This window comes from Miniopterus schreibersii (assembly GCF_964146895.1).
Source record: "Miniopterus schreibersii genome assembly, chromosome: 12".
Lineage (NCBI taxonomy): Eukaryota > Metazoa > Chordata > Mammalia > Chiroptera > Miniopteridae > Miniopterus > Miniopterus schreibersii.
Genome location: NC_138112.1, coordinates 72,254,738 through 72,276,419, shown reverse-complemented (window position 1 = coordinate 72,276,419; position 21,682 = coordinate 72,254,738). Strand labels below are relative to the sequence as shown.

At 57.6% G+C, this 21,682-nt stretch overlaps 1 protein-coding gene across 1 annotated transcript; it reads left to right on the top strand.

Moving 5' to 3' along the window:
• Window positions 1-6,297: 6,297 nt before the first annotated feature.
• Window positions 6,298-19,137, top strand: LOC308565198 (actin, alpha skeletal muscle 2-like). Its single transcript, XM_081154018.1, has 8 exons — window positions 6,298-6,427; window positions 7,426-7,554; window positions 8,219-8,329; window positions 10,595-10,679; window positions 14,189-14,350; window positions 16,860-17,048; window positions 18,000-18,181; window positions 18,926-19,137. The coding sequence occupies exons 1-8, from the start codon at window positions 6,314-6,316 to the stop codon at window positions 19,067-19,069; spliced, it is 1,116 nt and encodes a 371-aa protein (XP_081010144.1). The 5' UTR covers window positions 6,298-6,313; the 3' UTR covers window positions 19,070-19,137.
• The last annotated feature ends 2,545 nt before the right edge of the window (window positions 19,138-21,682 follow it).

Genomic DNA, 21,682 nt, shown 5'->3' with positions numbered 1-21,682 from the left:
CGCGAACCTGTGCACCGTGCCGGGCCTCCCTCTGCCTTCTCCAGTGAGGTCTGAACCCCGGCCTTGGGAAGGGGACCCCTCTGCAGTGTTTTCTTAGATCGGGCTCACTCACTCAACCCTAGGGTGTTCTTGAAACTCTGTTAATGTCACTGCCTTAGATGATAATTCTTTATATTAAAGTTGTCAGTTCAAACTTCTGTTTCGTTTCTGTCTCGCTTAGGCTGAGACTCTGGTGTGTAGGGGGGATGCCCAGGGAACATTGGGTCAGATGCTGGGGTGCTGCTTTCAAGCTTTGGGTGTCCGCTGGGGGCTTCCAGGGAGCGGTGCGGTGCTCCCCCAGTGGCAGCCCTTTGGGGGGGCCATTCTCTTGCAGACCATGGAAGTCTGTTCTGCTTGCCACAGAAAGAAACCCCAGCTTGGCCGCCTATCCCTCAGGCAAGTGAAGGAGGACCCCCGAAAGTGGTGCCAGGCTTGCATCCCACTGGAAAAATCAAAGAGCTTGGTGCCCACGTCCTGGACAGGAAGGGGACAGACCCAGGAGGCTTCCCTATCTTCAGGTCACAACAGGCTGAATGAAGACAGGCAGCCTCCTGAATGGGTCAGGGCTGGGCCCCCCCAGATGAGTGCAGAACACACTTGTTGGAAATATCAGCGTGTTAGCATTTCTTGCTCGCTGTAGAGGGCTTCTCAGCCTGGTTGCAGAGCAGAGGTCTGAGCCCCTCTGGCCGGCCTCTCGCCGCTAGCCGGGGTCCGTGTGAGTTAGCGTCTCCAAGCTCCCGTGCAGCCTGCTCAGCAAATGCATGGCCGGGCCGTGCTTCCCCTCCTCGCTCGCCACCCCCTCCAGCCAGGGCGGGGTGACCCGGGAGGCCCCCTTGGTGCACAGCGAGATTAGAAAGTACATTAGGTTCTCAGTGAAGCCAGGGCCCCTGGGCCTCAGGGAAAAGGCCTCGCCCTTCTGGCTCCTCCCCAGGGGACTGGCTGTGGGGCTGTGCTCTGGGGGCCTCTACAGACATGGCAAAAGCTCTGTGGGGGCCGAGTGGTGGGGAGGAGGTGCCCCTCGGGAAAAGGCTCTGTCCCCTTGGCCTCAGGAGGTGCGGACACCCCCAGGATAGGGCTGGAGCAGGAACCCAAGTGGGCACATGCAGAGGGGCCACTGACCAGCATTTACCGGGCACCGACCATGGACTGGCTCTCTTGGGAGTCCCCCCCATGCCCTGAGGCGCTCTCTCCGCACCCGATTGGGGAGGTGGCCTTGTGCTGCCTGTTCCTGTCACCCGGAGCAGACGGAAGCTCCGAGTCTAGGCCATTTTCTCCAGGTCACAGTGATTCAGGGTGTGCAGCCTTACCCGGGCCCCTGAACCCTCGTGAAGGGTGGAGCTGAAGGGTCCTGGCCTCCTACCCCTGTACGCAGAATCCTAACAGCCCCGGTCTCCACTTTCCAAACTCTGGGGAAGAGAAGGCGCCTCCAGCTGGGGCGAGTTCCCTAGTGGTGGCAGTCAGCATCCGGGCGGCCAGTGCAACATGTCTGTGGAGATGGCGTTAGGAACCGGGTCCCGGACATGTGGACGCGAGGCTGTGAAGTGAACGACCCCGTCGTGGCCCCCAGGCCCAGTCCCGACCAGCAGAGGCAGTGCCTTGGTGCCTCTTGTTACAGTTTTGGCCAGTGTCTCGGGCCTGTGAAAGATTTCGCAACTAAAAGAAGAGATGCAGAGAGGGAGTTTATCGTGTTTTCCCCCAGAAGGGAAAGGGCCGGTGCATTGCTAATCAATACAAGGGCAGGAGACAAGGGGTCCGCCGGCTCTTTTAAGGAGGTACTGTTGCTAGGCGACAAGGAAGGGGGGGATGTCTTGAAGTTCAGCAGATAGGAGGGAGGTTGTCTTGAAAAAATTACACTTTGATTTCCAGGAGACAGTCCGGCAGATGTCCTAGGGAGGTGTCTTATTAGTATTTTTCCCGGGCCTGTAAGACATGCTCAGAGCAAGAGTTATAAAGACTTCAAAGGGGGCTTGTTTGAGGGGGGAGGGGAGGGGATGTTCTACTAACTAGAGACTCCTTGGTGCGAATTATCCTAATTATCCCAGCTGTGAAAACAGCTGGCAGGAGGGGCAGGCAACAATGTAGCCTTGAGAGTTGTGAAAACAGCAGGAGTGGATGCAACAATGTAGCCTTGAGAGTTGTGAAAACAGCAGGAGTGGATGCAACAATGTAGCCTTGAGAGAAGATTCTCTTGTCTGTAGTTTGAACAGAAGGGCTGTTGGAACCAGAGGAGCCAACAATCCCGGGGCTTAATTACCAGGCGCTTCTCATAAATTACGGACGGTGCAGCAAAGAAAGAGAGGCCTTTTTCTGTCCATACACCTCTGAGTCCACCGGTTCTAGAAATCCCATCACTGCCTGTTGTACAGCCCCACCTGCCCGAGGGGGTGCTTGTGGGGTCCCCACCGAGCCGCCCCCTACCTTCCACACCTGGCACACACAGCGCTTTCAATCGAAGTGCTGGAATATCCGGCCCACTGAGGGGACTGCACCCTCTTCCGTCCCAGCCTTGTCTAGGACAGGACACCTGGGCCACTTCCAGGTATCGCTGCCCCTGCCCAGGTTTGAGGGCAGCTCTGCCCACGGGTTCCAGCTCCCTCAACTCTCCACCCCCAGCAAAGGCTTAGGGAGCTCGACTGGGGCTGTGGGCCCTGTTGTCCTGTGCAGGACACATCCCTGGAGGGTTACAAGCTCCAAAACAGGGAGCATGTACAGAAAAAGTGGGAAGGCCAACAGACTGAGATGGCAAGCGGGGGCCACCTCAGGCTGGGGTGACACCCCTGAGGTCACCCAGTTACAGCACAGTGCGATTGTTGTGCAGTGGTTGTGCGGGAGGCCGGCCCGGCCACCAGGAAGGGCTGCCTCACACCCGCGGAGAGGTCTCTGAGCTCCTGTGGAGACGCGTGTGTGTTTACAGCTGTGGGTGCTGTGGGCCTTGAGGTGGTGGGTGACTCCGTTTCGGACACAGTCTGCCCCCTGGCGGGCAGGGCTGGCAGGTGCTGGGGGGTTGCAGGGGGCCCGTCTCGTAGGTTCTTTGTTCCAGCAGCTCTGCCTTGGGCTAGAGTTTTTCACTGTTTAACTAAAAACTCTTTCAGACTCTATTTAAAAAAATTTTTATTTTTATTTTTAAAGGGAGAGAGAATGTCACTGAGTGAGACCAACAATTGCTGAATAATCAGAACCTCCTCGAGGGTGAGGCCCACAGAGGCCGAGTCTCTTCCCCGAGCTCCAGGTGAGAGGGAGGCGGTGGCTGCGGGCCGGGGCAGGGCGCGGGGCAGGGCATCCGGGGCAGGCGCCCTGGGGGCTTCCTTGCGTACATGTTCGTGGTGCTATGCTTTCTCTCACCTTCCTCTCCAGCTATTAGAAAACACTTCTTTTGGGTGGGCATCGCACCAAATCACTTCGTGGCCTCGCTCAATTCTAAACGCACCCGTAATCTCCCAGGGTCTGCCGCGTGATCACACGGGTGGGTTCCGGGGTCCCCGAGGCGGGCTCCTGGCCGGACGCCGGGTGTCATTACCGTGTAGAAGCTCCGGTCAGTACCTCCGGCTGTGCGCCAAGGTCCCCAGGAGAGGCCCGCACAGCCAGGCGGGGCTCCTGAGAGTGAGGAAGATGCTTCCTCCTTAGACCCGGTGCGGCGAGGCCCCCGCGAGCTAGGCGCCCTGACTGAGCAGCGGGAGTGGAACCGGACCCCGGCTTTGCCCCGTGCCCTCTGCTGTCCTCCGGGCGCTGACCCAGCTGGAACGACGCTGCGCTGTGCACACGCCCTGCAGAAGGTGAGTCTGGCCTCCAGTGTTACCGGGAGACCAGGCGGCGGTGGAGACGGGGCCCACGGCGAGCTCCCGTCCAGGAGCGAGGGGGCCTCGTGCCGAAATGACGAACCTTCGGCCTGGATGCTGGGCTCGGTGTCGGGAGCCAAAGAAAGTGAGTGAGGAGCCGTTTTGGGTGGAAAATGCTGGTAACTGGAGCGACCGTTGTCCCGACGGAAACTCCCGACCTCGCCCAGTTTGAAAACATCAGGAACCTCTCCTGGCCAGAAGGAGTGGCCGGCACGTAGTAGGTTCCCAAGTCTTTTTAAAATGAATGCACCAATGGAAAGTGAAGTCCCCACGGAAGACTCGCTCCTGGCGACCAGTAGCTCCGTGTTCCAGGCCCCGGCGCAGACCTGGGCTCTGTCACTCGCCGGCCTCTCGGCCAAGGGTCAGGGTCGTGGTAATAAGTTACCACAAACGAGTGACTTAAAGCAATAGAATCACATTACCTTTCGGCCCCAGAGGCCAAACATCTGAGATGGGTTTTCTGGGCTATGTCAGTGTGTTGGCCCAGCCGCAGTCCCTCGGGGGTCCCAGGGGGTATCCATTCCTTGCTTCTCTGGTTTAGAGCCACTTGCGTCTGTATTTTGGTCACTCTGAGCTCAGATGCTGTTGTACCAAAGGGAGGGTGAGAGCCGCCGGACCAGCCCTGGGATGAGCTCAGTTCTGTGCCCGGAACGCACTGAGCTGTCTCAGAAAGAGCGTGGCCGTGGGGTTCTCCCTCCGGGTCTGCACCGGCAAATCCTTTACCCAGAGGGTCTGCTGTTGCAGTGATGACAGTGATGATGGGTAATGTCCGCCACACCGGTCTCACCTCGGCACAAGCAGGGAAGCAAGTTCACACGCGCCCCCTGCGCCCACGGATCTGACCCCAGCGCAGGCCCAGCCCCCCCGCCGAGCCCTGTGCCGGAGGCGGGGGACAGCCGAGGTCCCGCCTTTGAGAAGCTGCACGTGGCTGGAGTTACTCGACCAGCAGACACACAACTGGGACACCCCAGAATTCCAAAGCAGGGATTGCGATGTGACCCCAAAGGACAGCCCAGGATTCCAGAGCAATTCAACAAACATCAGCCGAGCGTCCGGGGCGCACAGGGTGCCGGGAGGAGCCTGTGGCCCGTCGGGGACGCCGGGCACGTGGACGTCACGGAGCACAGTGGGAAACGTGTCCTGACGTGGCAGCTGAGACTGACCGACGTTTCCCGACGGCAATTTGGCAACACGTTTACGGGGCCTCTCAAAATTCCTGGTCTTCCAGCGAGTCGTTCTCAGGACGCAGGTGGTAAAGGGCTAACCCAGGATTCGGACAGAGGCTGCTGACCGAGGAGCTCCTCGCGGGGTTGACAAAACCAGAACGATCGGCGCCAGGCGTCCGCACGGGCACGGGGGCGGGGTTAGAGGAGCCACAGCCGTCCGCGTGGCGGGCTCGGTGGTACCAGAAAGTGTTTCATGTGACACGGACACGGGGCATTTATCGTGTCCAGAAGGAAGGCTGGCGCTCACCTGTACATGTGATGTTTTATATGTAACGTGTGCACGGTAAAGCCTGGAGCATCCTCACAGGCCCTCACTGGCACCACGGGAAAGGGGCTCCCTCATAGGTAGGACTGAACCCCAAACCCCCGACGTCAGCAGAGGCCGCCTGTGAGCCCCAGGGGCGCAGGCGGGGCCAGCTTGTTCCCCCGGGGCTTTCTCTATTTTCTGTAATGAACCTGTAGTCTTTCTCTATCTGGAAAGGAATGAAAATCCCTTTCAAAGAAAACATTGGTCATGATAAAGGTTCAGTTAAGTGCAATATGTGGAAGAGAAATGGATTCCTTTTTTGAGCATAATTCCCTTTTAAAAAAATGACACATGGACATAGATTGAAATCGACTCTCAAATAAAACTGGGCCACCGTGGGGGGGCCGTGCTGACTACCATTTTCTTCCTTATGTTTTTCTCCTGTTTTCTAACCTGTGCAGCCCTGGGAATGTCTGGAACAGAAGTGGGGGGAGGGCCAGGAGGGCAGGGCCGCCCTGGGGAGGCGGCACAGGAGCTGGGAGAAGGGCCCGGGCTGTGACCCCCGGGCCTGCTGGGGTCTCCTCCCCGCCCCAGCCCCAGCGAGCAGGAGACGGGTGGCTTCAGATGAGCCCCGTGGAGCAAGTCACGGGCCATGCCCGGGACTGATGGAGGCTGTCACCCGTGGGCCTCCCTTCTCCAGCACAGCCCCGTGTCAGTGGTCACCTGAAAGCCCACCCTTCCCAGCAAACTGCCCACAGCGTGTGGACGGTGGCTCGGCCGCCCAGGCAGGGCCCTGCCCTGGGTTTGGGAAGCCACCTGCGCGGCCATGTGAGGGGCACCCCGCGAGCCCCGGGAGCTCAGAGCCCGAGGCCATGCCTGGCAGAGCCCGTTGCGGGGCCAGCACCTTGCTAACGTTGCAAATAACTGTCCCATCTCCCCGCAGCCCATCTGGGTCACACGGCGCGATGAACGTGCCCCTCGTCTGCGACTTTGGCACCGGCTTCAGCAAGGTGGGCTTCTCGGGAGCAGAAGTGCCCCTGGCCGTGTTCCCGACTGTCCTGGGGAGATTTCGGCACAGTGTGAGTGACAGGGCGCCCTCCCCGGGGTGCTGCTCAGCCTGGAGATGGCCGCCTCCCGCAGGACTGGCCCAGTCGCACCCTCAGAGCGGGCGGGGGCCAAGGTCATCGAGCGCCTGACTCCCGGGCACTCGCCGGGTAAAATGCGAGGGCCGCCCCCCCACAGCTCCCACTGCAGCAGGTCTGGGGGGTATGTCTAACCTGACTCCCCGAAGCTGGGCTGCACTGTCAGGGCCAGGCTTAGACGGAGGCGGCCGGTGACGTAAGTTAGAAAAGCAGGCGATTGTACAAAAGAAACCTGCCACCCGTTCAGGGTGCTTTTTGCTTTCCCACTTTAAGAGTGGGGTGGACCTGTCCTTTTAAGATGCACAGTGGCCGCTAGTACCCAGGGACACCTGCCACTGAGCCACCGGCCCGGGAGCCAGCAGGAGGGTGGGCAGGGCGGTGCTCCGCCTGCTGGGCATCCTCTGCCCCCCGGGACTGACCTGCAGGAACGTGCCCCCCCCACGTGCTGCCAGACCCTGATCCCCCAACAGAGGACGGGTGTCCATGTCCCCCGTGACCGAGAACAGGGTGGAGGCTCCCGGAAGGCCAGCAGCTGCCCTGGGCTCGTTGTAGGGGATCCCACCCCCCGTCCAGACCCCTCTGCCTAAAAGACAAACTCCTAAGACGTCAGAGCTCCGGGTGGGTGAGCTCTGGTGGCTCGAGAGCCGGCCTGTCTCGCGAAGCCCCTGCCTTGCCCTGGCTGGTGTGGCTCAGTGGTTAGCGCATCGGCCCACAGACTGAAGGGTCCCGGGTTTGATTCCGGACAAGGGCATGTACCTCGGTTGCAGGTTTGATCCCCGGTCCTGGTCGGGGGGTGTTCGGGAGGCAACCCATCTATGTCTCTCTCTCTCCCTCCCTTCCACTCTCTCTGAAAATCAATGGAAAAAATGTCCTCGGGTAAGGGTTAAAAAATAATAAATAAAATAAAATAAAAATAAAACCCCTGCCTTTTCCAGGACCCGCTGGTGGGACTGGACAAAGAGGAGTGGTTCATCGGACGCGAGGTTCAGAGGAGACCAGAGAACCTGAATGTGCTGTATCCCATCTCTCGGGCCACCATCACCAACTGGGACAGCATGGAGAAGGTGACCTGCAGCCCCTGCTGGGCCGGGACCTAGTCCCCGGCCCCTGCGCCTCAGCAGCGGGAAGGGATGTCCCCCCCCCAGGCTCCCTCGGTGGCTCCGGCTCTCGGTCCCTGCTCACGCCTGGATGTCAGTCTCCCAGCCCCCGGGACGGAAGACAGTAAATGTCTGTGGTTTAAGCCGCACATTTGTGGGACTTAACGTGGCCACAGGGAGCGAAGACACCAGGCTTTCCGCAGATGTCATGCTATCTAACCCTCACGCCTGGGAGGGAGGGAACATTTCCCACCCTACAGATGAGGCAACGGCTCGTAAGGCCCGTCACCCGTCAGGCACCCGTGGGCGGCGGGATCAGGACTTCTGCTGGGCCCGAGGCCCGTGCTCTCAGGGCGCCCCTCCCCTCACTGAGTCACGGGCTCACCCGTCACCCCAGGGCTGGGACTTGTCCCCCAGGGAGACCACAAGGCTCTTTAGAGGGGCTGTGCCCCTCCCCCATCCTGTCCTGTCAAGGCCACGGACGGAGCTCTGTGGCCTCTGCAAGGCCACACCCTGTCTTCCCGCCTACACATCACACGCCACCGAAGAAGCCGCTTTCGGGGTAGACAGTCTGCCCATTTGTGGGTACGCTGAGCTGACGGACGCACCTGACTGTGCCCCTTCCCCCCAGATCTGGCATCACTCCTTCTATGAGGTGTTCCGCGTGGCCCCCGAGCAGCACCCCCTGATGCTCACGGAGCCCCCCTTGAGCACCATGTCCAGGAAGGAGAAAGTGTCAGAGGTAAGAGGCCGGTGGGGCCGGGCAGGGACCAGGCCGCCCTGGGGATGTCACCTTCCCTTTGCTCAGCAAGATAAAAACACCAGCGAGAGCTGTGCCCTTTGACATTTCGGCAAGAATGATGGCCACCGAGGACGGCTCGTGGGCCTGTGAGGCGGGGCGAGGGCTCACTCCGAATGATTTCATCTCACAGCCGCCCTCGGGCAGGGCGACCACTGGCCCCTGTGCACCGAGGGAGAGCTCGGAGGGTTCAGGAGCGTAAGCCATCGGGCCGAGGTCACAGGGCGAGTGGCTGCAGACCGCCCGGGACCCCCAGGGCCTGGCTCCACGGCCCATCCTCAGCTCTGTCACGCTGTGTGTTCTGTCTGGATGTCTGGCTCTGACTTAAATCCCCGGAGCCCCTTCTCAGAGCCGCACCCCGGCTGCCCCCAGGAAGGAAGTTGGCTGCATGTGCTGGTCGGGTTGACCTGGATGGTGGAGGCCCTGAGGGTTCAGACAGGGTCCAGGTGGGTGGGGCCGCAGGGGCTGTGCTGGCCGCCTGTGTTCCAGTTACACCCTTAGGCCTCTACTGAGGACTTGGGTGAGCTAATTAAGCAGGCAACAGGGTCCACCATGTGGCCTGGAGTCCCGGGGCCCAGCGTGTGTCCCTCAGCGAGCGGTGACCCTGAGGGCAGCCCCCGTGGCCACGGCACCACCTGCACACAGGAGGCTCGTGCCGTGACCCAGAAAGAGACACCGTTCATCACAGCGCAGGCCTAAGCTGCCGCCTCATTAGAACAGGGCCCTGAGGCGCCTATGGAACCTCCTCCACACGTGGCCAGGTGGCCACAGAAGTGGGCCACAGCCGGTTCCATGTGAACCGGGCCCAGAGCCCGCAGCCCAGAAACAGCAGGTCCCCACTTTGAGAATGACAACTGCCTGTCGGGGCCCCAGGGACCTGGCCAGAGAGAGGCAGGATGTCCCTCACCCCAAGGGAGCATGACTCCCCCAAACTTAGACACAATCCTCCAGAGAAACAAAACAGCGGGAGATACGTTTATAGAAAGAGATTTGATATAAGGAATTGGCTCACGGGCCTATGGAGGTGGACACATCCCGGGGTGAGTCAGCCGGCCGGAGCCCCAGGAGAGCCCGTGGTGTGAGTTCCAATCCATAGGCAGGTAAAACCAATGTCCCAGTTTAAAGGCATCAGGAAGAAGGAATTCCCTCTTATCAGGCCTTCGGTTCTATTCAGACCTTTGACTGACTAGGTGAGGCCCACCCCCCTGGGGAGGGCAATCTGCTTTACTCCACGTTGACTTAAATGTGACTGTCGCCCAGAAACACCTCGGAGGCTCACCCAGAAAAGTGACTGTCCAAATGTTCGGCAGGGGCCCCACCTCTGTGGCCCAGTCGGGTTGACATGTGAACTTAGCCCTGACACAAACCATGGTGCTGGCCACACAGCCGATCTCCAGCATGTCCCCACCGCCCCCGGTACAGCCCCCAGGGCCCCGCCGGGCAGCGTCTCTGGTTCGGAGCTGCACCTGACAGTGTTGGCTCTTATCGCCCTGAGTGGCATCAGAAAAACCTTTGACCTTGTAGGACCTCAGTGTCACCACCTGTAGGAGAGTCACCCGTCACCCAGCCGACTTCACCGAGTCGCAGCCCTGTCGTGTCCAGCAGCCCATGTTCAGCCCACCTTGGCTCCTGCTCCCTCACATTCCTGTACCCTGGTCTCTCGTGGACAGGTGGGGAGCCCAACATCACGTACCCAGGGGGACTCACCGTGGGCAGAGGAAGCCAGATCCTATCTCTCCTGTCGCTGCTTTTGCCCCGGGTACAGTCAGCACCCAGAAAACTTCCCTTGACCGTGCCCTGTGGGGACTGAGTGTCTGGCGTACAGTTAACACACGGCTGTTAGCTTCTGTTGTTTCCATTGTTATGAAACAAGCAAGTCATCCCGAGTAGGTGTCGGGATTTCCCTGCAGCCCGCCTGCCCTCCGAGAGCATTTGGGGGGCAGAATCGTCCTCACGAGACCATGAAATGCCCTCTTGATGTCCAAGAGGGTCCCTGGGGAGGGTGTGAGACCATTTTACAGACTGGGAAACAGTGTCATGGAGCCTGGCCGGGCAGAGCTGGGGTGACGGGTCCCTGCTCCCCAACCCCACTGTCTGCATCTTTCTGGGGGAGCCAGGTGCCTCCTGCAGGCAGGACACATGCAGGCAAACAAGTAAGGCCGCCTGCCTGCGGCCTGGCTGCCAGCGCTGCCCGATGCCTCTCCACAGATCCTGTTTGAGACCTTTAACGTGCCAGCCCTGTACTTGGCCAACCAGGGGGTCCTTTCTCTCTACTCCTCCGGCCTGATCTCGGGTGAGTGCCCTGCAGAAGCCCAGCCCCGGGCGGGGGGAGCCCGTGCCCACCCCCCTCCCTGCAAACAGTGAAAGGAAAGTCCACGGAACACACACCTGCCAGCGCTTCCTCGACCTCGGGCCCTCTTCGCCTGTCCTGGTTAAACCACGTGCTCCCACTGGACTTGCATTTTTCTGGACAGCGGTACTGAGGGGTGATTGACCTACGATGAAGTCCCCGTGATTAGGACACACAGTTTGATGTTTTTTAAAAAAAATTGATTTCAGAGAGAGGAAAGGAGAGGAAGAGAGAGAGGGAGAAATATCAATGATGAGAGTCATTGATCGGCTGCCTCCGGCACGCCCCTGACGGGGGATCGAGCCCCAACCCGGGCCTGTGGCCTGACCGGGAATCGAACCCTGACCTCCTGGGTCATGCTTGAGGCTCAGTCACACGTACAATCGGGACAGTGAATGTGCCCATCACCCCTGAACGTTCCTGTCCCCTCCCCGCGCCGCCTCTCTGCCCGTCAGCCCCAGCCCGTCCCAGTCGAGGCGTCTGCGTTTCCTGGAGCTTTGTGTCCCTGCGATGGCGCCGTGTGCACCCGTTTGGTGTGACTTTTGTCACTCAGCACGGTTATTTGGAGATTCCTCCGTGGTGGTGTTCGCATCAGTCGCTGGTTTCTTTTCGTGGCCGGGTCGCGTTTCGCCGCGTGGCTGCCCGGTACGTGGCTTGTCTGCTGCGCTGTGAATGCAGTTTGGCTCGTTTCCGGCGCGGGGCTGGTGTAAAGGAAGCCGCCGCGGGCACCTGACGCCACGAAGACCGCGCGGACGTGCGCTCTCATTTTATGGGTAAATGTCTAGAAGGGAGGCGGCTGGGTTGTGTGGCGGGCGTCAGCTGAACTTTTGTCAGACCTGCCGGAGGTGACCGCCAAGGTGACCGCCTGAGCCGCCCTGAGCTCCCCGCGGCCCCACGGGAGCATTCCGGGTCCTCGGCGCTCCCGCCAGCACTTGCTGTGCCCAGTCTCCAGCCACCGTTCTAACGGGTTTGCGCCGGGATCACGTTGCGGTTTTGGTTTGCGTTTCCCTCGCCACTAACGACGTCGAGCGTCTCCTCACGTGTGTGCTTAACATCCGTGTATCGGCCCCGGTCAATGTCCGTTCACACGTCAGGCCCAGCGTTTCACCGAGTTGCTCGTCTCTGAGTCTCGGGGATCCTCTGCATCCAAGGCGCGTCTTTTGTGAGACATGTTTTGCAAATGTTTGCTCTGAGTCTGTGGCTTCACTTTTAAAAAAAAAAATTTTTTTAAATTGAGTTTTAGGGAGAGAGGAAAGGAGAGGGAGAGAGAGAAACATCCATGAGAGGGAAGCATCATTGATCGGGCGCCTCCTGCGCCCCCGACTGGGGACGAGCCCACGACCCGGGCCTGTGGCCTGACCGGGAACTGAACGGGTGACCTCTTGGTTCACGGGTCAGCGCTCAACCACTGAGCCACACTAGCCGGGCTGTGGCTTCACTTTCCATTTTCTTACCGTGTCTTTTGGAGAAGAGAGTTTTTAATTTTAATGAAGCCCAATGGATCGATTTGTGTGTTTTTTTTGCGGATCAGGCTTTCGGTGTCATATCTAAGAAATACACACCGAACCCAAAGGTTTTCTGCTATGTTTTTATCTACAAGTTGTATAATTTTCAGTGTTACGGTTAGCTCTACGATCCACTTTGAAATCATTCTTACACAGTACAAGGTGCAGATGACCCTTGTGTGTGTCTAAATGTCCAGTGGTTCGCACATTCTCTGCTGAAAAGACTATGCTCCCTGCACGGAGCGGCCTTTGCACGGTTTTCGGAAAGTCAGTGGCCCTCACGTGTACGTGTGGGTCCTTCTCTGCCTTCTGTTCTGCCCGTTTGTCTGTCGGTTAACACACATCCCCGGGGTTACTGGAGCTTTTATAAGCCTTGAAAGAGGACCAAGTTAGGGCGACGCCCTTAGGCTCCTCTTTCTGGTAATGTTTTGGCCATTCTAGGTTTTTCACGTTTCCATGTTAGAATCAGTTTGTCGCTTTCTACCCAAAAAGCCTCTTTGGGTTTCGACTGGAGTTGCGTTGAATCGATAGATCGATGTTTGGGAGCACTGACATCTTAGCAATATATAGTCTTCCAGCCGACAGATGCGGTGGCAGCTCCCGGGTGTCAAGTGTCTTTGTTTCAATTTCCAGCCGTTCGTTGCTGGTGTAGAGACGTGCGGTTGATTTTTTGCATATATCGATATTGCACCTGGTGCCCTCGCCGACCTCGCGTGTTGTGCCGGTAGCTTTTTCCTGTGGCTTTCATCGGATTTTCTACTTAGGCAATCCCGTTGCCCACAGGTCTTCTCGCCCCTTGCCCCGGCCGGAGCCCCCGGCCAGGAGCTGTTCTCGTTCCTGACCCTACAGGGAATCCTTCGGTCTCCCCAGCGAGTTCAGCGTCAGCTGCGGGTTTTTCAGAGACACCCGTGTCGGCGTGAAGGAGGGCTTCATGAGGACGGACGGCTGAGTTTTTTATTTTTTAAATTATGAACGGATATGGAATTCTGTCAGATGCATTTTCTGCATCGACTGATAGAACCATATGGATTTTCTCTTAGTTCCTTCATGCGGTAAATCACACTGACGGCGTTTTGAATGTTGAAACACCTTGCGCCTCGAGAGGGCCCGTTTGTCGGGCCTGCGGCCCTCCTGGGCTGCTGCTGGATTCCCTGGGCTGGCATCGCGCCTGGCGCTTTTGTGTCTCCGCGTGAGGCGTGATGGCCGGCCGGAGTCGTCTCGTGACACCTGCCTCTCGGGGACGCTGTCCTTTGTTGCCTGGTGTCCAGTATCTTGAAAACCGTTGTTTCCTGTATTTCCTTCTATGTTTTAGGTGTTTCGGGGGGGGGGGGGACCCACTCCTTGCCCCGTCCTAGCCGGGCGTGAAGCTCATCTTGGCTCAGGGTGCTCCCTTTAAACTTGAAGTTCTTGGTCTCCAGACTCCACAGCCAGGTACCCAGATGCCCTAATGGGCTGCGGATGGTCCCAGAAGAAGCATTTTACACAAAGCGAGGCCCCGGGTCCCCATCGCCACATCTCGCCCTTTCTGACGAGCGCGTGTTACCCGGGCACCTGGCATGCGTGCCTCCCGCACGGCTCGCAGACTCCTGCCCATCCCGGCGCCTTCCAGGGCCCCGGCGTCCGCATCAGCGCGCAGACGGTTCTTGACGGAAGGAGGTGTTAGGGGCACAGCACCCTCCTTCCCCTCTGACCTCCCTGGCGCCTGCCGCTGATGCCCGTGTGTCCGGTATAATAAGAACATCCGTAGGTCTGTCCAGAATAGTCGTCCCTGGTCTGGCCCGGATGTCCCCCGCCCAGCATGCTCCCCACGGGGAAGACAGTTTGCTCCTCAGAGCGCGGCCTTCCCCTCCGATGGTTTTCCCCTCTGCCCTCTCTTCCCGCTGACTTGACGGGTGGTGAGGGCGCCATGCCCTCTACACTAGGATGCCAGCGTGCTCTCCTGTCTAGGGACGTCCGTCGAGTCCGGAGAAGGAATGACGTTCTTCGTGCCCGTCATCGAGGGCTGTCCTCTGCGCCAGTCGACCATGCAGATGGACATCGCGGGTCAAGACATAACCCTGTACCTCCTGCGACTGCTGTCGGAAAAAGGGAACTCGCTGATAGCCTTAGGTAGGAAGTTGCTACTGTGGGCCAGTCTCTGGGGTAACATCCTTTTCGGTTTGTTCTACCTGCAGCCCTCAATTTGTTTTTGTTTTTTTAATTTATTTTTTTAATCCTCACCTGAGGATATTTTTCCATTGCTTTTCAGAGAGAGTGGAAGGGGGGAGGGAGGGGGAGAGAGAGAGAGAAACAGTGATGTGAGAGAGACACATTGAGCACTGAGTGGCTGCCTCCTGCACATGCCCCGACCAGGACCGGGGATCGAGCCTGCAACCAAGGCATGTACCCTTGGCCAGAATTGAACCCAGGACCATTCAGTCCATGGGCTGACACTCTAACCACTGAGCCAAACCGGCCAGGGCAACAGGCCTCAGTTTGTAAAGTTAAGGCTACTTGGCCAACAACCTACCTGTGTCTAAGGGCTTTGGGATGATGATGGTGATGACGGTGGTGATGGTGGTGATGATGGTGATGATGGTGGTGATGATGGTGATGATGATGGTGATGATGGTGATGATGGTGGTGATGGTGATGATGATGGTGATGGTGATGATGGTGATGATGATGGTGATAGTGATGGTGGTGATGATGGTGATGATGGTGATGATGGTGATGATGGTGGTGATGATGGTGATGGTGATGATGGTGATGATGGTGGTGATGATGGTGATGATGGTGATGATGGTGATGATGGTGATGGTGATAGTGATGGTGGTGATGGAGATGATGATGGTGATAGTGATGGTGATGATGATGGTGATGATGGTGATGATGGTGGTGATGATGGTGATGATGGTGATGGTGATGATGGTGATGATGGTGATGATAGTGATGATGATGATGGTGATAGTGATGGTGGTGATGGAGATGATGATGGTGATAGTGATGGTGATGATGGTGATGATGGTGATGATGGTGATGATGGTGGTGATGGTGATGATGGTGATGGTGATGATGGTGATGATAGTGATGATGATGATGGTGATAGTGATAGTGATGGTGGTGATGGAGATGATGATGGTGATAGTGATGGTGGTGATGATGGTGATGATGGTGATGATGGTGGTGATGATGGTGATGATGGTGATGGTGATGATGGTGATGATGGTGATGATAGTGATGATGATGATGGTGATAGTGATGGTGGTGATGGAGGTGATGATGGTGATGATGGTGATGACCCTGATGATGAGCTAAGATTATCAGAGTACTTGTCCTGTGCAGGTGCTGCGGTAAGTAAACATTTCACATACATCCTCTCATTACTTTGTGCCATATCATCATGAGGGGGAGCAATTATCTCCATTGGAAGAGGAAGGGGCTTAGGAAGGTTAGGTGACTTCTACATCCCTTGACTAGTAGGTGTAGCAGCTGGGCTGTGAACCAAGGGCCCCAGGTGAGGAGGTTCCTGTCCCACTGCTCATCCAGCCCCTGGACTGGATACCAATCCTCCACAAGCCTACAACCTTGCATTGTATCTTCTGGTCATCTAAGGCAGGAGGCCTGCCTCCAAAGCCAAGCAAAGCATGGAACCCTAAAGAGCAGCAGTGATTAAAGCAGAAGCAAGAGAGAGTGAGGAGGCCCGGCTAGGACAAAGTCAGACATTTCACAGGATCCTTATGGGTGCTATTTCATCTTGTTCCTACAACAGTCCCATGACTGGTGACCGATCCCAGCTTCAAAGATGAGGAAAAGGAAGGTTTACATGGAGAATGAACTTGCCTAACGCCAGGCACTTGGTAAATGGCAGAGGTGGGATCTGAACGTAGATGTGTCTCAGCAAAGCCCAGACTAAACAAGGAAGGGAAAATACCAGGAGTGCGCAGCGTCCCAGCCGCCGAGAGAGGAGAAGGGCATGGCTAACAGCATCAGCTGTGGGAGGAAAGGGCCAAGAAGGAACCGAAGAGTGTGGCAGGCTGGGAACTGGGCATATCAGGGCAAGACCAGTGTCAGTGGGCGAGGGTCCAGGTGGGCTGTAGAATCAGTTCCATTGCCAGGTGAGCTGGTGCAGGGCGTGCCCTTGGACCCAAACTCGAAACAGTGATAAGTGAAGTATAAAACCATTAACACCAGAAGACCCGGCTGGGCCTCGAACCTGCTGTCAGTCACCCAGACATTCCCAGAGGAGGGGCTTCGATCAGCCGGGGCAGAGGAGGGGGCAGCTGTGAGCCCTTGTAGGTGGGGATGGGGCTCCAACAGCGCCTCCTACTTCAATAGGTGCTAACATTGCATTTGCTTTCCCAGCCCCCTGAACACACACCCTTTAGAGTAGGTTCAGCCTACAAACCCGGACATTTTGCAGACGCTTGCACCTTAGTCCTGGCATCTCTCTTCCACCTTCTCGACCACAAGCGCAGGCCGCCATGTGCGCCCCCGGCCCAGAGGTGCTGGAATCTGAGATGAGAGCAGACGCTGTTGTGGCTGTGCTGTCCCGTCCCCACGGCGAGGAGCGGGGTTGGGTTTGTGAGCTCACCTCCTGTTCACACCCTTCCCACCGGGCCTCCCCCTTCCTGCCCAGGCGAACGGGAGTACATCCGGGCCCTGAAAGAGAAATGCTGCCACGTGGCTTTGGACTTCGACAAGGAAAAGGAGGGGTTCCTCTTGTCGCCCCACCCGGGGAAGCACCAGCTGCCTGACGGCCGGGAGATCGAGCTGGGGCAGGAGACGTTCCTCTGCATGGAGGCGCTTTTCCAGACGGACCTCATAGGTGAGCCCGCGGGGAGGGACGGACGTGAGCCCAGACGTGGACAGGCGGGCACCATGCCAGAGAAAACAGGCCGTGGTGGCCGAGAGGGGTTCTGCTTTGAGGAGCCCGTGGTAGCAGCTTTGCGCCCCATTTCACAGGTCCCTCTGACTCAAGCTGTCACTTATTAGGCACCTACGGTGTATCCGTTGCTTTGCTGACCGTTGCAAGTGGGTTGTACCCTACAGTCCTCCCCCAGCTCTCACACTATCCCATTTTTACAGCGGCAGATTCCCGCGGGGAGTGGCGTGCTGAACTGCAAGCCTCTCATGCATCATTTAAAAAAATTTTTTAGCCCGGCCGGGCGTGGCTCAGCAGTTGAGCGTCGACCTAGGATCCAGGCGATCGGGGTTCGATTCCCGGTCAGGGCACATGCCCAGTTGTGGGCTCGATCAACGACTCTCTCATCATTGATGTTTCTCTCTCTCTCCCCCTCTCCCTTCCTCTCTCTGAAAAAAATATATATTTAAAAAAAAAATAAATTTTTTATTGATTTCAGAGAGAGGAAGGGAGAGGGAGAGAGAGAAACATCAGTGATGAGAGAGTCAGTGACCGGCTGACTCCTGCGCGCCCCCTACTGGGGCTCGACCTCACAACCCCGGCCTGCGCCCTGACCGGGAATCGAACCGTGACCTCCTGGCTCATAGGTCGATGCTCAACCGCGGAGCCACGCAGGCTGGGTTCATTATGCATCATTTCTATGCCACCTACTTACACAGTAACTTGAAAGATAGAAACACAAGAACCACAGGTTCGGGGGGAACTTCAAAGCGGGGCTGATCCCCAGGTTTTAAAGGAGCGTCAGGCTGACTGAGCCGTCCGGGGCGCGGGGCAGGAGGAAAGGCGGCTGCCCGCCTTGGGGGCCTGGCCCGCGGCCCGGCCTCTGCCCCAGCTCCGCCCTCTGCCCGCCCGCAGGGAGGAACAGCCTGGGCGCCCACATGACCGCCTTCCGCTGCATCAGCTCCTGCAGCGCCGCCCTCTGGAAGGCTCTCTTTGGCCACGTCATGCTCTCCGGAGGCACCGGCTCCTGCATCGGCCTGAAGTCCCGGATGCAGAGAGAACTGTCCACCCTGGTGTCCCCTTTAATTAACGTGAAGGTATGTCCTCCCTGTCCACCCTGTGAGGGCTCCCAAGTCGCTGCACAGGGATTTCTGGAGGGAGCCTCTGAGATGCCAGGCACATGCCAGGCACTTGGGGCACAGTGAGCAGAAGAGACGCCCTCCGGTGCCTTCGGGCAAGTCAGCGAACGCGCAGGGAGGACACTCCCCTTGAGCAAGGGATTGAACCTTCTAGAGCCTCAGTGGCCCCAGCTGGCAAATGGGCATGGCGCTGTTCCCCCTCCCAGCCCAGGGGAGCCCTGGCTTGGGTCAGAAGCACTGCTTTCTCCCCGAATTGGGCATGAAGGACCGTCTCACTCCACCGACGTCCCTGTAAGAGCAGGACAGGAACAGGAGCCAGGAGGTATTGAAAGCGGTGCTGAAATGTCTGGGGGTTTCTCTGGGCATCGGATTCCTCGTGGTTTATTATTATTTTTTTTGATATCTGCATTTTCTAATTTCTCTACAGAATACGTACGGCTTACACATAGACGTGACATAAGTATAAATGTGTCATGTTTTGTAGCGGAGTCTGAGGAAGCGACAGGCAGTGGGATGTGGACTGTTAAACATCTTCAATGGGTGGAAGAAATTGTATTTTCTGGGGGGGAAGAAGTTTGTTCAGGAATTGGTATTTTGTGCCCCCCATTCAGACGAGTGTTGATCCTGATGTCTCCCCCCCGCCCCATCCCTCCCTTCCCCCCCTCCCGGCCCCCTCTCTCTGCCCCCTCGGCCCCCATCCAGGTGTGCGCCTGCCCCTATTCTGTGTACAGCGCCTGGGTGGGCGGCTCCATCCTGTGCTCGCTCTCTACCTTCAAGGACATGTGGGTCACCAGCGACGACTATAAGGACATGGGCGCCTCTGCCGTCAGCAGGAGAGCCCTCTGATCCGTGGCTCCCGATACCGGGCTGAGCCTCGGCTTGGCGGAACGGACCACAGCGCAGAACCAGCTGAACCCGAGGCTGCCTCTTCCTCCCCCAGACTTCAATAAAGGGGTCCAGCCCTGGCCGGTTTGGCTCAGTGGTTGGAGTGCCGACCCGCAGACCCAAGGGTCACCAGCTCGACTCCCGGTCAAGGGCACATACCTGGGTGGTAGGTTCTCCCCATCCCAGCTGGGGCGTGTGCGGGAGGCAACCCATCAACGTGTCTCTCACACTGAGGTTTCTCTCTCTCTCCCCGCCTCCCTTCCATTCTCCCTCTGAAAAAAAGCAACAGAAAAAATATCCTCGGGTGAAGATTAACAAAAATAAATAAGGAAAGGTGTCAGTGAGGGACAGACACTGTGTGCACAAGGCTGGCAGGACCTGGGGGTGCTCACAGGGCACTCACCACGTTCATGCAGAGGAATGAAGGCGAGGGAATGTCTGGTGCCCCGTGTATCGGTCAGGATGGCCAAGCTGCTGTGTAACAAACATCCCCAAATCTCATGCCACAGGACAGGTCTTTTCCCCCCTCACACTGCGTGTCCACTGGAGGTCAGCAGGCCCTCTCCTGCATGGTCCTCACTCCCGAGTCTGGCTGATGGCAGATACCGTCTGGACATTGTTGGTCCTCGGACTGAAGGGTCTCGGGTTCGATTCCCAGTCAAGGCATGTACCTGGGTTGCAGGTCCCATCCCTAGCCCTGGTTGGGGCACATGCAGGAGGCAACTAATCTCTCTCTTTCTCTCCCCTTCTCCCCCTCTCCCCCTTCTACTCTCTCTGAAAAGCAATGGAAAAACTATCCTCAGGTAAGGATGAAAAAAAAATTAAAATAAATAGGACCAAGTCATAAAAAAAATAATGAGACTGGCTCAGTCCTACTAAAGCCTAACCTGCTTTCCCCCAGCCTATCCTAAGCACCTCCATGTGTTACGCCCCTCAGCCGGCACTGTCATGCAAGAAGGAAGGTGTTGTGATTGTCCCCATTTCAAGGAACACAAATGGAAACACCAAGGCCACACAGCTGAGGCTCCAGCCCAGCAATGACCGGCCTGGTCAACCTCCCCAAAGTAACTAAAACATCGAAACTGATGGAATCGGGTGAGCCATCCCTCGGGTTCCTTGCCACTCTGTGGGAAAGAGCAGGGGTGACACGGGGTCTGACAGGAAGGTGGGAGCAATTACTGGAAAAATGGCCCATATTTATGTCCCAGGGAGTTGAGAGTCCTCGGTAATGGGTCCCACACACGCGTACCCAGAGGGCGGGCTTGCCGGGCTTCTCCAAAGCGGTGTAATTACCAGCGTCAGCAAGCGATTTACATTAACTGCGCGCCAGTGAGTTTCTCCTGTGAAGTACTTAGCAATTAGCGATCCTAATAGTCCATTTTACAACTTAATTAGATGCTGAAATTGCTTTGTTAAAAGCCAGTTGAGAGACAGAGGTAAATAACTGTAAACTCAGCCCCCACATGACTTTCCTGTTCCTGGAGCATTGATCCTAACGCTGGCCTGGGGTCCCAATCCCCGCCCAGGGTGTGACAGGCACAGGCAGCTCAGGCCCCGTGGACAGTCACCCCCAGGTCAGCCTGCCTTCAGGTCTCAGGCTATGGGACTCTGTGCTCTAGGCTGGGCAATGGCAGTGAGGGAGGGTGCAGGGAGGCTCAGCTGGGGCCATCTGTCAGTGCCAGGGCTTCCTGACCCAACTGCAATGGTAACTGCAGGACCCCCACCCCCTCACTCACCAGGCTGTTGCTGCAGCTCCGGGTCCAGCCCAGCCTGCATCTGTGCACCTCAGTGCTGGCAGCTCAGGAATGCAGCACCCAGGCTAGAGATGACCCAAGGGCACTGCACCCTATTCTTTATTTTCATCCATCCATCCATTCATCATTTATCCAACCATCCACCTAACCACCCACCATCCAACCATCCACCATCCAACCATCCACCATCCACCATCCACCATCCACCATCCAACCATCCACCATCCAACCATCCACCATCCACCATCCACCCACCATCCACCCACCATCCACCCACCATCCACCATCCAACCATCCACCATCCACCATCCAACCATCCAACCATCCACCATCCACCATCCACCATCCACCATCCAACCATCCACCATCCAACCATCCACCATCCACCATCCAACCATCCACCATCCAATCATCCACCATCCACCATCCAACCATCCACCATCCACCATCCACCATCCACCATCCACCATCCAACCATCCACCATCCACCATCCAACCATCCACCATCCACCATCCAACCATCCAACCATCCACCATCCACCATCCACCATCCAACCATCCACCATCCAATCATCCACCATCCACCATCCAACCATCCACCATCCAACCATCCACCATCCAACCATCCACCATCCACCATCCACCATCCACCATCCAACCATCCACCATCCACCATCCAACCATCCACCATCCACCATCCACCCATCCACCATCCAACCATCCACCATCCACCATCCAACTATCCACCATCCGTCCATCCATCCATCCATCCATCCATCCATCCATCCATCCATCCATTCTTTCCTCCCTCCCTCCCTCT